The sequence below is a fragment of the Argopecten irradians genome, chromosome 3, assembly GCF_041381155.1.
Source record: "Argopecten irradians isolate NY chromosome 3, Ai_NY, whole genome shotgun sequence".
NCBI lineage: Eukaryota > Metazoa > Mollusca > Bivalvia > Pectinida > Pectinidae > Argopecten > Argopecten irradians.
Window position 1 is genome coordinate 49,601,637 of NC_091136.1, and position 14,726 is coordinate 49,616,362.

Genomic DNA, 14,726 nt, shown 5'->3' on the forward strand with positions numbered 1-14,726 from the left:
AGATCAACTGCAAGGATTATAAATACTCTAGAAATAAGACTTTGTAATGCACTTCCCTTGTACAGCTTTTATAGATTCAGTACTTACTTCCATTATCCAGACTTGATCTATTTACATGCTTGCAAGCTGTTTCTTGAAAGCTACAGCAGATACACATGGAGACAAGAAGTAGGCAGTTCAACAAACCACATGTGACGGTTTCTATGTTAATTGGTAGATTACCGGTGGAGTTATAAGACACATGTACCCCACCAACATCTAAAAATAGCCAAACAGCCTACACCAACGTCTTTATACACATCTTCTGAATGTCAATAAATCAAGCTTGTACAAGGTCAATATTAAAGTTTGATCAGTATGTATACAGTATTGTAGAATTCAGGATTGCCATTCTCAGCTGTGATATATATGATCATGAGCTAGGTTAAAATGTTTCAATTCTAGCTGCTGTTTAGTGTTCATTGTACAGATATTAAACCTTGGTACAATTTGATCAGCTCAAAAACCACCTTGCATCATATCTATACAAACTGCTTGTTTCCCACTTTTCAAATATATATATATTGGATTATTGGGCATATAACTTTATCACATGCAATATGTTTGTTAATGTTTTACAGGCGTTAACCTTGCTCTTACATATCAGAAACTGATATAGTGGCATGTTCAAATGGATGCCTATATCATAAGTTCACCAGGGTTGAGCACCTTGCATATGCTCCACTGATTACAATGTAGCACAGTCACTCAACATTGTGAAGTTGTTGAAAACTTAAGAAGGATTCTAAAGTAAATTTGATTGATAAAATTTAGTTATCCATGGTTGGACAGATAAATGTTTAAAGTTTTGTTATCCTTGTTTCATGCATCATTTCCTTAACAGCGTTGTGTAAGCTGAGGGATATGGTCTTTATCTTTAGACAATCTGAACATATGCTCCCCACAGCATTCACTATCACTTTGTTTGATAGTATATGTAGATATCTATCATCTTATCACGTTTGAAAAATACAGAGTGTATTTCAAGATATAAAAGTTGACAAATTACATCCAAGTAACATAACATCTTAATATTTTGTATAGTGATTTGACATAGAATAGATCCCTTTCATGCAATTTGTCCTTATCAATCTTTGTTATGAATTGAAATTCATATTTGGGTCAGAAATACAACTACCTAGTTATCCCCCGCCGAACGAAGTTGGCGGGGGATATACAAATGGGTTCCGTCCGTCCGTCCTTCCGTCCGTCCGTCCGTACAAATGGTTTCCGGAGCATAACTCTAAAACCAGTAGAGATATTTCCACGAAACTTCATACACACATTGGTCTTATGGTCTAGTAGTGCCTTTTTGCTATTTTTAGGTTTTCCTTTTTTGCATTTTTTCGGTAACCATGGAAACATTGCTGAAAATATCATATTTTTGTACCAGGTTCGTTTCCGGAGCATAATTCTAAAACCAGAAGAGATATTTCCACGAAACCTCATAGACACATTGGTCTTATGGTCTAGTAGTGCCTTTTGCTATTTTTAGGTTTTCATTTTTTGGACTTTTTCCGTAACCATGGAAACATTGCTGAAAATATCATATTTTTGTACCAGGTTCGTTTCCGCAGCATAAGTGGAAAACCGGTTGAGATATATGCACGGAACTCCATAGGCACATTAGTCTTATGGTCTAGTAGTGCCTTTTGCTATTTTAAGGTTTTCACTTTTTGTACTTTTTTCTGTAACCATGGAAACATTGCTGAAAATATCATATTTTTGTACCAGGTTCATTTCTGGAGCATAACTCTAAAACCAGCAGAGATATTTCCACGAAACTTTATAGACACATTCTTTTTATGGTCTAGTAGTACCTTTTGCTATTTTTAGGTTTTCATTTTTTGCACTTTTTCCGTTACCATGGAAACATTGCTGAAAATATCATGGTAAATGGTAAATGTTACTTTGCAAAACTCCACCCATCTTTGTGTATATAGTCTAATATAAATGTCAAGGCTGTATACCTGATTCAACAATTGCAGCCCCTACTTGAATTATACTCCATCTTTCTTTAGCTCAACTTCCTTTTTCCTGTTTTTTTTCTTCATACATATAAGTCTCCACAATCAAACTTACTTCAGCTTTGATATCTCCATTAGGGGGATCTGAATGACTATGTCCTTGTTAAAACATTGTTTTTGGTTTTTACCAAAAGTAGGTTACTGTGACTTAGATAAGACTTTAGACCAACATCAAAATGAAAACTTGTCCACCAACATCAAAATGAAAACTTGTCCACCAACATCAAAATGAAAACTTGTCCACCAACATCAAAATGAAAACTTGTCTACCAACATCAAAATGAAAACTTGTCCAAACTACTGTAATTTACACAATCATACTGTTTTGTCTTTAATTTAGCAGATAAATGTACCAGTATGTAAAATAACCTTAAACAAAATGATATAACAGCATTCAGCATTTGTTTTCCTTACAGCAAAAATGTATTTGTTTAATAATCACAACACATCCTTTAGCGTGGTCAGCAGGGCTTTAAATAATAATCTCAGGATCATCACTAAAAGGAGATAAAGCAGGTCTTGCAGTGGAATCTATAATGCAGAGGACAGCCTATTGAATGTTAATTCATTGATTTCACTTTGTCATTATGATATGGTGCCCCCGCTGTTTTATAGTCGGGACAGGCTGTTAGGCCCAGCGGGGTGTGATTGTCACATAAAGGAAGATTTAATAGCAGTTATCAGTGGAGATTATGTGATCAGTGATAGATTACACCACTGTGCACAGCTCTGCTCAGGATCACAGACATCATGGCATCACACAAATTCTTGACATGGTGCAAATAGATTGCTTCCCATACAATTTCATCAGCAACATCTTGCAAAGAAATATTTTGATTTTTTTTTTAAATTTTGTGGAGTCTTTGAATTGGTATTGTATTTTACATTCCTGAAAGATTACTGTTTTGAAGTTATCTTTTGGAAGACTGTTATATTTCTATTGTCATTGGGTTTTTTTTCAGACACGGTTTGAATTCCCTGATGATGTAGATGATATTTCCGATGATGCCAAAGATCTGTTGAAATTACTCATTTGTGGTGCAGACAAGCGATTAGGGAAGAATGGATTGGACGACTTTAAAAATCATCCCTGGTTTGAAGGCATTGATTGGGAGAATATCCGTACCAGTAAGTAATCCAGATATTGGTCTGCTGAAGGAAGGATGCATAGACAAACAAGGAGAGCATAATTTTTGTGTGGATTGTTAGGAGTTTAATATTTCGTTTTGATCAATTAGAAATAATATTGATCAATCAATGATAATATTGATAATATTATGAATAATGGTTATTGATATATTAGGAAGTTACCTGTAGACTTTAATCTTACCATCAGTCAATTTTTTTTCAAAAATGATATATGTATTGATGCTATGACATCATTAGCATCATTCATTAACGTGTGAATTGTACTTATTACAGTGACGCCGCCTTATGTGCCAGAAGTGAGTAGCCCAACGGACACTTCCAATTTTGATGTTGATGATGCTGACTTCCGACATACAGTGAGTAAATGTTTTACATAAACTGTGTTAATAACCATCTTCAGTTTAGTGACATATGTATTACAGCAATTAGATTTATTGTATTGCATTTTGACTGCATAATTTTTCAGAAAAAAATGTGTTTATGGAATGATTTCTCAATGTAATGATGCATTCCCTGAAGTAAATGATAAGGTCTCATTACCTAAATTAGTCTCCAGTATTGGTCCTAAAATGTTTGTTGATGAAGCAAAGATATTTTATCAGGAATTTATTTTTTTCGCAGGATTCGGTACCACCAATATCCAATGCTGCATTCAAAGGTCATCATCTTCCTTTTGTGGGATTTTCTTTTACATCAGAATCGTAAGTCTACAAATATCTTAAATTTCTCACTTTGCAATGTCAATTTAGAGATGTGGTCTTAATTTCTATAGACTAGTGATTATCTTTATCTGTAATAGTGATTATCTTTATCTATAAGTTGTTAGATAGAGTTTCATAAGTATGATATTTCACTGAGAGATATTGATATTAAATATAGTCACAGGTCTAATTGTTTAATGTTTATTCAGTTGATCTTACTTGTTCCTTTCTCTTTACAGACAAATATCAGACCTTGGAACCCTTCAGGATGTAAGTGAGATGGATTCAGAAAAGTTAGAGTCTTTAGCTGCTGAGGCGTTTGAGAGAAAGATAAAGGTTTTAGAAAAAGAGAACAAAGAACTACAAAGGAAATTACAAGGTAAAGTGTGTTTCTTTATCGTTAATCAAAACAAAATATTGGTGAACTGATAAGCAAGAAATTGCTAGCAAAATTAAAAAAGAAATAGTATATCTTTTAAAAATCTGTTTGAAAAGGATATTTTACATGTTGCTGTTCTTCAAGATGTGAAACAAAACAGCTAATACAACAGGAAAGACTTGAGAGTTTTTATCAAGACTAGGTATTTAAATGTAATCCCTTTGGTTGTAGATACTAGTATGACGATACAGAAGCTCAACAGTGGTGAGATGAGTAGTACTGCTGCTGCGGCAGCTGCTGGTGCTGCAGAGTCTGAGGCTCGACAACTCAAGGAGGAGATCGCTGTTCTACATAGAGTAGTCTCAGGTATAATAACTATACAGCATAACAACTGATGTGTCATTTATCATCAAATTAAAACTTTAAAAGAAGAATTTTTTTTCGATAATCCTGAAAAAATTAATTTGTTCTTTTAATGAAGTGAGACTGAAATTTAAGAACAGGTAATTTTAATTATTATGTTATTTCAATTCTATTGATACTTTGAAGAATCAACAGTTTCATGGTTTAAAATAGTGATATTCTTTTTTGATGGATGCTCTTGTATAATGTAGCATGACTGTATTCTTTTACAGAATCACAAGCTGAGATCAGTGGAGTTGAACAGGACCTCAAACGGGCCATGGACAGCAAACATGACCTAGAAAAACGTATCAGACTTTTAGACGAGGAAAAATCAGCCCTGGAAAAGGTTCATTTTGCTTTGTATCATAAATATATCAGAAAAAATAGTTTTGGTGTACATCAAATGATAATGAAATTTAGAGAATCAAAACATGATTGATAAGTTTTATCTCACTCCTGAGTTTAGCTTAACATGATCTCACTCTGAGAGTAGTTATATCTCATTATGAGTTGTGTATTTAAGTTTAATATTGGTAACACAAAGGTTTGTTTTATAACCAACACAACTTAGCCTTAAATTAATTGTTCAGGGTGTTGACTTAGATTGTATATGCTTTTCATACAGGAACTTCAAGACTTTCGGGACAAGTACAAACAGCAAGCCAGGGAATTGAAGGAGGCCCTTGCTAAACAAAAGATAGCCATAGAACAATACACTGATTCAAATGACTCGTAAGTTGACAAAAGTAGTCACAAACCACAGAAAGGGGTTTTCAGAATATTACATTAATCTGATTATGTTTTAATATCTGGAATGTTTTGTGTGTCCAATACTGAAAACCAATTTTCCGATCAGTTGGTACAAATGTCTTAAGATCGATAAAAAACATAATTAGATATTAACATTAAAGAATCATGATATTAAGGAATTATGCTCTTTCTGTGTTTGCAAAACATATATGTATAGATTATTTTCATGTGGCATACATGTATGTACTATAGAGAATTATCTGAATTTGTAGGTTATTGAAATCCCAAGCAAGAGTAAAGGAGCTTACTAGGGAGTTCAGAAACAAAGATGAGGAAATGGAGGAGTACAAAAGGAAGGCGGATAGCATGAAGAACGAACGGAGGAGAGCAGAAAAGTCAATATTAGAGGTAAATTTCTTATACATTCAATCCGATAGAATATATTGAGATATTCAAAATGGGAACATTTTATCCAAATATAATACAATCTCTTAAATCAGTTTTACGTGGAATATTAAAAGTGCCAGAAGCCAGTGATTATATTTTATATTTAAACTGCTACTAAATATCATTTATATTTCTATCAATTTGTTTATATGTATCATACTACATTACTACATTCACTGCTTGTATCGATAACCATTGTTTTCTTTATATTTTACAGCTACAAAATCAGTCTGACGAGTATAGATCTGAGGCCAGTAAGGAAAGGAAACTGAAAGAGAGGGCAGAGGCTTTTGCGAGAGAGTTAGAACAAGAAATAGAAAGTATGAAAAGGAAGCAACTAGGAAGGGCATCCAATACTTCTACATTAGAACTTACACAAGAAATTTCAAGGTAGAGAATGGTCAATTGTACTTTTTAATAGGGTTGAAGAGTATGGGTAAACGAAAGTAGTCAAAGTTATATAAATAAATCAGATGTAAAATGTACGGTTCTTTTGGGAAAAGCTTGATTATCTGTAATAGGAATCAAGTGTTATGGTAATTAAACATGTTTAGGTCACCTGAGATGAAGTCTCAAGTGACCTATTCTAATTGCCTTTTGTCCGTTGTCGTGCATCGTCCGTCGTGTGTTCGTAAACAATTTATATTTTTGACTTCTTCTCAAAAACCGCTGAAACAATTTCAATGAATCTTTGCAGAAACCTTCTAAGGCATAAGGCCAATCAAAATTGTGAATTATATGACCCCCCACCCCCCAAAGGACGCTGTGGGAGGGGTCAAAAGGGGTAAAATTGACTAAAATTTCAAAAATCTTCTTCTCCACTCACAGATGTGATAGAATCAAACACTCTTCATAGATAGAAAGATCTTCTTCTACAAAAATTGTGAATTATATGACCCTGGGGTCTCCGGTTTCCCCCTGGGGAGGGGGTTAAGTTTACTATAGTTTATATAGTGAAAACATATTTAGGAGCAAAATGAGTCGAAATGGCTAAAATTTCAAAAAACGTCTTCTGAATTCACAGGTTTGATGGAACCAAATAATCTACTTAGATTAAAAAGTGAAATTTATAAAATTAATGACACTGACTGACTTCTAGTTTGGTTTTGTTGTTTAACGTTGGAAGTTTAAGCATAAGGTTTGGTAACATAATACACTAGCTATCAAATAGAAAACAAAAAATAAAAAAAGTTTAAAATAAAAAAAGTTTATTCTAATTTGCAAATACTTTTTACAAATTTGAACCAACTTTGCAATGATCTTTCTGTATCAGCACCTTTGTTGCTAGATAAATAAGACCCTATAAAAGGGCTGTTGACCGTGAATATTCTGTTTAGTGTAGCATGCTAAAAGTGAATTTTGTAAGTATCATTATTTCAGTGTCTATGATGGCAGCATCATTATCACAAATTCTTTAAACAAAACTTCTTTTGAAAAATCAAATATAATCAACTCGAATTTCACATTGACCATTGGTAGGAAAATTCAACGCTTAGGATTACTTGACAGGTTCAAATGTTAACATCTTTGTTGCTAAAGATAGAATGTTCATTTCAGCGCTATTTTCTGTATCATGGAGTTTAGAGCATACTTGATTATTTGGAAATCTGATTTGAGCATTGTTCTTAACACATCAACTTTTATGTAAGTTTGGTTGTTTTAATAGATCCTCTTTACATTATAAATCAATCATTCATAATGAAATTACATTTTTTTCCTCCTTTGTTGTTTCAGATTGAAAACAGAAATAGAGCGGAAGGAAGTTGAACAAGAGGAGAAACTAGCTAGAATGTTATCTAAGCACCAGACTGAACTTAGTGATAAACAATATCTTATGTCAGAACTGGAGTTAAAAACCAAAGAAATTACCAAAGAAAATGTGACATTAAAACAAAAACTTAGTAATCAAGCTTCTGTGGATGAGTTACAAGCAGAATTACAAAGACTTAAATTACAATCTGATCATTCTGGTCGTGAACAATCTGTGATGCAGGAGGAAAACTCCAGATTAAAGGAAGAATTAGCATTCGTAAGTACATCGAGGATGGATTCATATGATGTTGATTTTAGAATGATATGTGAAGTCAAACCTTTTGATATGAAAGGTGCCAAGACCTTCGTAAAATTTGTGTATTTGAGCTATGCTAGTTGGAATGTTTCATGGTAAGTTGTTGTAATTGAAAACATTTAATATTATGATATTCTAGTTGTACAAGTATCAGGTAAAAAGATTCAAGATTATTTTGTATATTAGCATCCATACGAGATAAATTGGAAATTATTGAAATAATGATATAAAAATCTCATGTATCTTTCATGGCTTGGTGTTTCTAATTACTTCTGATCTTATATGGGGTGGAAAACACTGCTGGTGTGTGCTGTAGTGATGTTCTTATCAACATTACATCATCATTTATACTGGGAAACTTTCGCAAATAATGACATTAATTTGATGTATATGTGCTATGGTATTGTGGATGGTGTGATCAAACACTGGAAAACTTGACGTCGGAATTTTTATGTCCAAGTTAAGAGATCGCTGTCTGCCATACTTGTAAAAAGATATGCATTTTTATTACTCAATCAATCCTCCAAGATAAATACATAATTTTGTACTTTAATTAGATAATGATTTTTCCTACCTTCACTGCTTTGTCACTAGTTATAGCCGTGAGTGATATCTCTGTTTATGGTTTGGCAGATTGCACATTCAGGAAGTACTTGTTTACATGATGTCATCAATATATGTGTAGTAAATAAGGAATATCATAACCTTAATATTATAAGTTTTGACATACATGTCTGGTCTTTTTTTTGTGTTGGAGAAATTTAAATGTGGGGCTATCTAATAGATTGGGGTAATTTCAAACCTTGTGGAAGATTTTGGCCTGTCACAATCAGTATTTGACAAGCCTGGTCGATGCTGACCAATTAAAATCTGTTGCTCGTTTTGAGATATCACTATCAAGTTGACAGAATTATATGATAATTTAAAATCTGACCATTTGATATAGATAACTGATGTTGCTTGTAATCACTACATATGAATCATTTGTAAAAGTTCTGATGGTAGATGGATAAGAAAGTGCTGAACTAAAAGTTCAATACTTAGATATTATTTCTATTGATAATGTCTTTTTTGTTTACAGCAAGAATCTGCGCTGAATTCCTTGGTACAAGAGAAGAACTCATTAGAACAAGAGTTGCGGGATATCTTTGAAAAGAGAGAGTCCGTCGCCCAATGGGAAGCACAGATTTCAGAAATTATTAAATGGTTAGTTATTAATTTTACAAAATTATTATTCACCAAATTGTTTTACACTATTTCAAAACCCACTTTTTGTCTTTTAGCCCTGGTTCCATGTTGAACAAGCTTTATACATAAGCTCTAGGGTTGGATATGGTAGACATCTCATCTTAAGTATTGTCATCATTAGGACATGCCTTCACACCATGATGTGTCAAAAAAGCTTTGATAAAGAACATATCCCGCTAATCTCCTTTATTGTTTGGAAATTACTTGTACATAACTCTAGGTTAAATGCTTGGTCTGACTCTTTATATATGAAATTCAACCTTGTTATGTAAATTTGTAGGGTGAGCGATGAAAAAGATGCTAGAGGTTACTTACAAGCACTGGCAAGCAAAATGACAGAGGAGTTAGAAAATCTCAAAGTAATGGGAGTCTCGGACGATTCAGTAAGTGTGCATGTTAACTCTTTTATAGATGCTCTATTAACTAATATTAATGATCTCTCAAACAGTAGTAGCTGTTTAAAGAAAATATAAAAAAAAATAATGGAATTTTCAAGGATAATTTTTCTGCAAATTTCAGTTTACATTAATTGTCCTGCACATCTATTGGTTAATGCATAAATATGAAGTTATATGCAGGATTTTCAATTCCACATAAATAAAAATTGTAAAAAATTGTAGAAGTTCTGAAAATAATGACAACAGCCATTAATTTAACTAGCCATCATTTGTAAATGGCTTCTTTTAATTTTTCAAAGAATCGTCAGCGATGGCGAAACAGACGTTCTCAAAGGCTCGATAAGATGGAACTGCTGAACCTACAATCAAGTCTGCAGAGCGAGATCCAAGCCAAGCAACAAATCAGTGAGGAACTCAACAAAGTCAAAGCTGCTAATGTCGCTGGAGAGACGTAAGTAATACCTGGCTGGCCTGTAAAGTTGTCAAATCATCACTAAATATTGTTATGTTATACAGTTGATATAGAATATTTTCATATTCTCTTTCACAACAATTGTAGTTGAAAAGAAAATATATTTACAATTAATTGTAAGCTGTTAAGCTAGTGATGAAATGGAGCTTAGTGTACGCTTAGAGGTGTCTTTTATCAGCTGTTGTACACTATCTATTTGTAAAACAATGTTTGTTTGGCGGCTCCTAAATTTCAGGATTTCCGTTTCAAAACAAGTTCAGGACGATTTACACTTGTGGATTTTAAAAAATGACTGGTAATTCCTACCAGTATCATGATTTAGATGTTAGTTCACAAAGATAAATGTTTTACGAATTTACTCGGATTGTGAAATTCGCAAAGAAAGTTGGTTTACACTATCTTTAGCATCTGTCTCGTTGTAAGGATACGTCTAATAGTCAAGATAAATGATAATGACACCTATTTGGTGTAGATCTGTTAAATGCTTTTGATAGGAACAACTAGCTATTAGATTATTTCAAAGGAAGGGAAGACTTTTGCTTGAAATAACGATTATTTTACAATAAATTTGATTGTGATGTTTACAGTAAGATCCTAGAATTGGAGGCTATCATTGACAAGCTGAAGAAGGATCACGAGGATCTCCAGGACGATTTTAACAGGATGTAAGTTTATAGTCTCTATAAGTCATGAAGTTTGTTATATTACATCATATAGTATCTTATGAAATAAGCATTAACATGAAAGACATTATTATTTGACAATGAATTTTGCATGATTTCTCCAATAAAGCAGTTATGAAGTAGCATGGCTCCAATTTATATAATGATACTGAAATGAGATTTAAGACCTTTTGAATAATGTCTGATTTTCCTGTTTTACAGAGAAAGACCAGGTGATTCCAGTCTAATGAACTTTTTTAAGGGTCATTTTTCACTTCTAAATGATGTGAGTATTCTTAACTGTGAAACCTAAAACAAATATTGGGTAAAAAAATGAACAAAAACAAAACATTTTAAGTTAATTGATAAGATAAGTATGTCATAAATTGTCTTAAATAATTTTCCTGTGCTGATTAACATTTTCTTAAATTACTTATAACTGACTTTCCATTGATATCTGGTTTCAGTCTGAAAATGACAGCATGGTTGATGAAGACAGTGTGAGTGAGGATGCTTTATCACGGACAGACTCGCGGACTGACTCGCGGTCAGACCTACAGTTTAGCTCCGAGGCTCCTAGTGATAGTGTACCGAACACTAACATGTCTGCCAACCAAGTGTCCACATCAGAACAGGTGTATGACCAGCCGTGGGGAGCCAGTAAGGTGGGCTCTACACCACAACAGAAAGTACACAATTTCACCATGAAGACGTTTACCACACCCTTCAGGTGTAACCAGTGTACGTCCCTGATGATCGGCGTCCAGCGGCAAGGCACAGTTTGTGAAGGTAAGGCGAAGCTATAGTGATGATTGAAGCTAACATTACTTTTAACTTATTGCCATGTCTGGCATCAGGCTCTAATTCAATCCAATGTTTTTTTTTCAGTAAATATTAGAGAGAAAATTTATAATGAAAAATTTTCACTCTTACTGAATTTCACTTTAAGAGATATTTGGTTTTCTGATACAATTAAGAGTTTTATAGAAACTATCCTGCCCTATTGCTTGTAAGAACAATGCTGTTCAGAGTCAAAAATGTTTGAAGAGAAATAAATACATCTGTTATTTTCTGTTTTCAGAGTGTGGGTACACCTGTCATGTACACTGTATAGAGAAAGCACCCAACATTTGTCCTGTTCCGCCAGACCAGAGTAAGTATCGTATACAAAAAGGTCAAATACTTTCAATTTCCCTGATAGTTCAAGGGAGATAACTTGTGTTATTTTTGCTGACAATTTACATATATGCAAAAGTTATATAAAGTTCTTTACTTCATGAAAAAGATACGATATTAAAGTGTTGTTTTCTTTCCCATTTTCAGCAAAACGTCGTTTAGGAATAGATGTATATAAGGGTATAGGAACAGCCTATGAAGGATACGTTCGTGTGAGTATATCATCTGGTCGCTCAGCAGATTATAAACAATATTTAAACTTCATCTGAAATAAAAAATTACCAACATTTTGTTGAAGTGATTTTCAAATATATTCTGGATGAACTTTAATAACCATATGGTTAAGGTGTCTTGACTTTTTGCCAAGAGCCTTCCAACTCCTGGTTACTAATTCAAAAACCTTCTTTGCGTAATTTGACATTTATTCCATGGTTTTCCTCTCAGTATTACGACATTTCTCCACCTCCAAGAACTGGCTCAGTCTTCAATGATTCTAGTTTATTAGAATGTAAAACAAAAATAAACTAAAGTTGTACTGAATGTTGTTGTTTTCTATTGCAGGTGCCAAGATTTGGAGGAATAAAGAAGGGATGGGTCAAACAGTTTGTTGTAGTCTGTGATTTTAAATTATTTTTATATGACAACATTTATCCTGACCGGAATTCTCCCAGTCATATAGTCCAGCAAATCCTAGATATGAGGTAAGATGGTCTTTCTTTGTGAACAATTTTTATGAAGGAATGAATTTAATTCTGTAGATAATGCTAAATGCTGTGATTATAATTGTGTGCAATAGTTTGAAGAAGAAAAAATGTCAAGGTTAAACTTTCACAAAGATCAAGATAGACTTTATTTAAAAATTGTGAAAAAAAAATCTTCAGAGGAAACTAAACATTATATCATATTAATTATAAAATGTTATGGTGTGATCATTGTCATTTGCAGAGATGAAGAGTTTTCCGTCAGTCCAGTACTACCTTCAGATGTGATACATGCCAACAAAAAGGATATACCTTGCATATTTAGAGTAAGTTTATGGCTGTGAATGGGAGGGATCTTTTTATATCTGTGAACAGAGATATCAATAATTGTATAACAGGAAAAAGGCATTGATACATTGGATTAAAGTCAGCTTAGGGAATTTATTCATGTCAAATTTCTGTAGTTTAAAAACTTAATATGATATTCATTAAACCACTTCTGTGTATGTTTGACTGTTTGATGATAAGTATGTTATCTTTGTACAGGTAACAACTTCAGAGATGAATCCACCAGGAAGCAAACACCAAGTTCTAATGTTAGCTGAAAGTGAACAGGAGCGACATCGTTGGGTTGGTGCTCTCAATGAGCTGCACAAACTTCTACGCAAGAATAAACTGCCAGACAAAGTGGTAAGTTATTTGTAGTATGTAACCATAAGAATGGTATGATCTAACTATTATACTATCATGATGGACCCTGGATGTAAATAGTTTAAATGACTTAGCCAGACACCAGTGATATTACTCAGCTATCTGTCAATATTTTCCTAAAAAAGTTTTTTTCCAAAAGATTTTGTCATCAAAAAATAGTGATAATGGTTTTATTGCATGAGGGATGAAAGGTCTTTTAGAATATGGGGGTTTCGAGATCCCAAAACAACTTGAGTAAAGTACAATTTACAGTTGATTAGTCCCACCATCTGGTGATAATGACGTCATCATTTGAAGTGAGTTTTGTGACGTCATAATCACCGGATGGTTGGACTAATCGATGTGTAAATTGTAATGAACTCACATCATTTTGGAATCTTGAAACCCCCGTATTAAAGATCAACCTGAAATGTTTTCTAGAAAGTCCTTGCTTCATTTGTCAGTAATGTTGTTAAATTTGTGTGAAATTGGCTATAATTTTATATATCAAACCTAGTCTGTTACATACTGCTGTAACCTTGTGTATCACTGCCATGTTTCAGGCCTTCCAAGCACAGGAGGTGTATGACAACTCCTTGTCTTTGGTGAAGAGTTGCTTGTCAGCTGTTATCTTGGGTAAGTCTCCTCATGCTTTGTTCAAAGTTCAAGAGTTTTAAGCAAGGGATATAAGCTGAAAACGGTCTATTATATGAAATGTTGGATAGTCTGAGGCGCATCAGTGCAAAGACACTGAAAACTGTGTTTTAAGACAGAGAATGAAATGAACAAATAGCATATCAATTAAATAAAAAAGCAAATGAAAGATGACAGGTTACCAGGATATTGATTATCCATTGTTGACGCTAAAATATAAACTTAAACTTGTTTTTGTCATGGCTCTGTAATTAAATGTGGGGCATGTAATGTTAACCATGACCACCTGTCCCATCCAATCCTGTCTCATTGCATTTCATCCTGTGTATCAAAAACATATATTTTATAGACAGTTCTAGCTTATACAAAATGTGCCTAGGATTCCATTTGTTTGTACACAGAGCCAGACAGAATCCTGATGGGGACAGAGGAGGGCTTGTATGTGGCACAGTTGAACAAAGATGGTAAGTAAAGGGTTCAGAGGATTGTTGATTTCTCTTCAAAGAGCAGCTGTCACCAAGTCGTGTATGACATGTAATATAACATTTAAATGAATTTGTTTAAGACATTGCTGTAATGAGAATATCCATACCATGCATTTTAATTTTATTTATATATATAAAATGATTTTCACCTCTATTAAGTTTATCTGACACACATACGCACTCAAAGGCCTTATGACAAAAATGTTTTAACCTTTCAATATTCGTTGTGAAATTCTGATGCAGTATTATAATTATCATCATCATCATCATATACA

The 14,726-nt window shown here is 33.4% G+C and overlaps 1 protein-coding gene across 6 annotated transcripts in view; it reads left to right on the forward strand.

Moving 5' to 3' along the window:
- The window catches only part of LOC138318936 (serine/threonine-protein kinase MRCK alpha-like), a 69,320-nt gene that overhangs the window by 33,693 nt on the left and 20,901 nt on the right, over positions 1-14,726 (forward strand). For all 6 annotated transcript variants that reach the window (XM_069261753.1, XM_069261754.1, XM_069261756.1 and 3 more), the window contains exons 8-30: positions 3,029-3,194; positions 3,489-3,571; positions 3,837-3,916; positions 4,156-4,295; positions 4,527-4,661; positions 4,931-5,046; positions 5,326-5,432; positions 5,723-5,858; positions 6,115-6,287; positions 7,632-7,926; positions 9,047-9,171; positions 9,494-9,596; positions 9,911-10,062; positions 10,671-10,748; positions 10,968-11,031; positions 11,213-11,534; positions 11,827-11,898; positions 12,069-12,133; positions 12,483-12,622; positions 12,867-12,948; positions 13,169-13,312; positions 13,876-13,948; positions 14,368-14,430. In XM_069261753.1, coding sequence (XP_069117854.1) covers positions 3,029-3,194; positions 3,489-3,571; positions 3,837-3,916; positions 4,156-4,295; positions 4,527-4,661; positions 4,931-5,046; positions 5,326-5,432; positions 5,723-5,858; positions 6,115-6,287; positions 7,632-7,926; positions 9,047-9,171; positions 9,494-9,596; positions 9,911-10,062; positions 10,671-10,748; positions 10,968-11,031; positions 11,213-11,534; positions 11,827-11,898; positions 12,069-12,133; positions 12,483-12,622; positions 12,867-12,948; positions 13,169-13,312; positions 13,876-13,948; positions 14,368-14,430 — 2,914 coding nt within the window. The remainder of the gene's footprint in view (positions 1-3,028; positions 3,195-3,488; positions 3,572-3,836; positions 3,917-4,155; positions 4,296-4,526; positions 4,662-4,930; positions 5,047-5,325; positions 5,433-5,722; positions 5,859-6,114; positions 6,288-7,631; positions 7,927-9,046; positions 9,172-9,493; positions 9,597-9,910; positions 10,063-10,670; positions 10,749-10,967; positions 11,032-11,212; positions 11,535-11,826; positions 11,899-12,068; positions 12,134-12,482; positions 12,623-12,866; positions 12,949-13,168; positions 13,313-13,875; positions 13,949-14,367; positions 14,431-14,726) is intronic.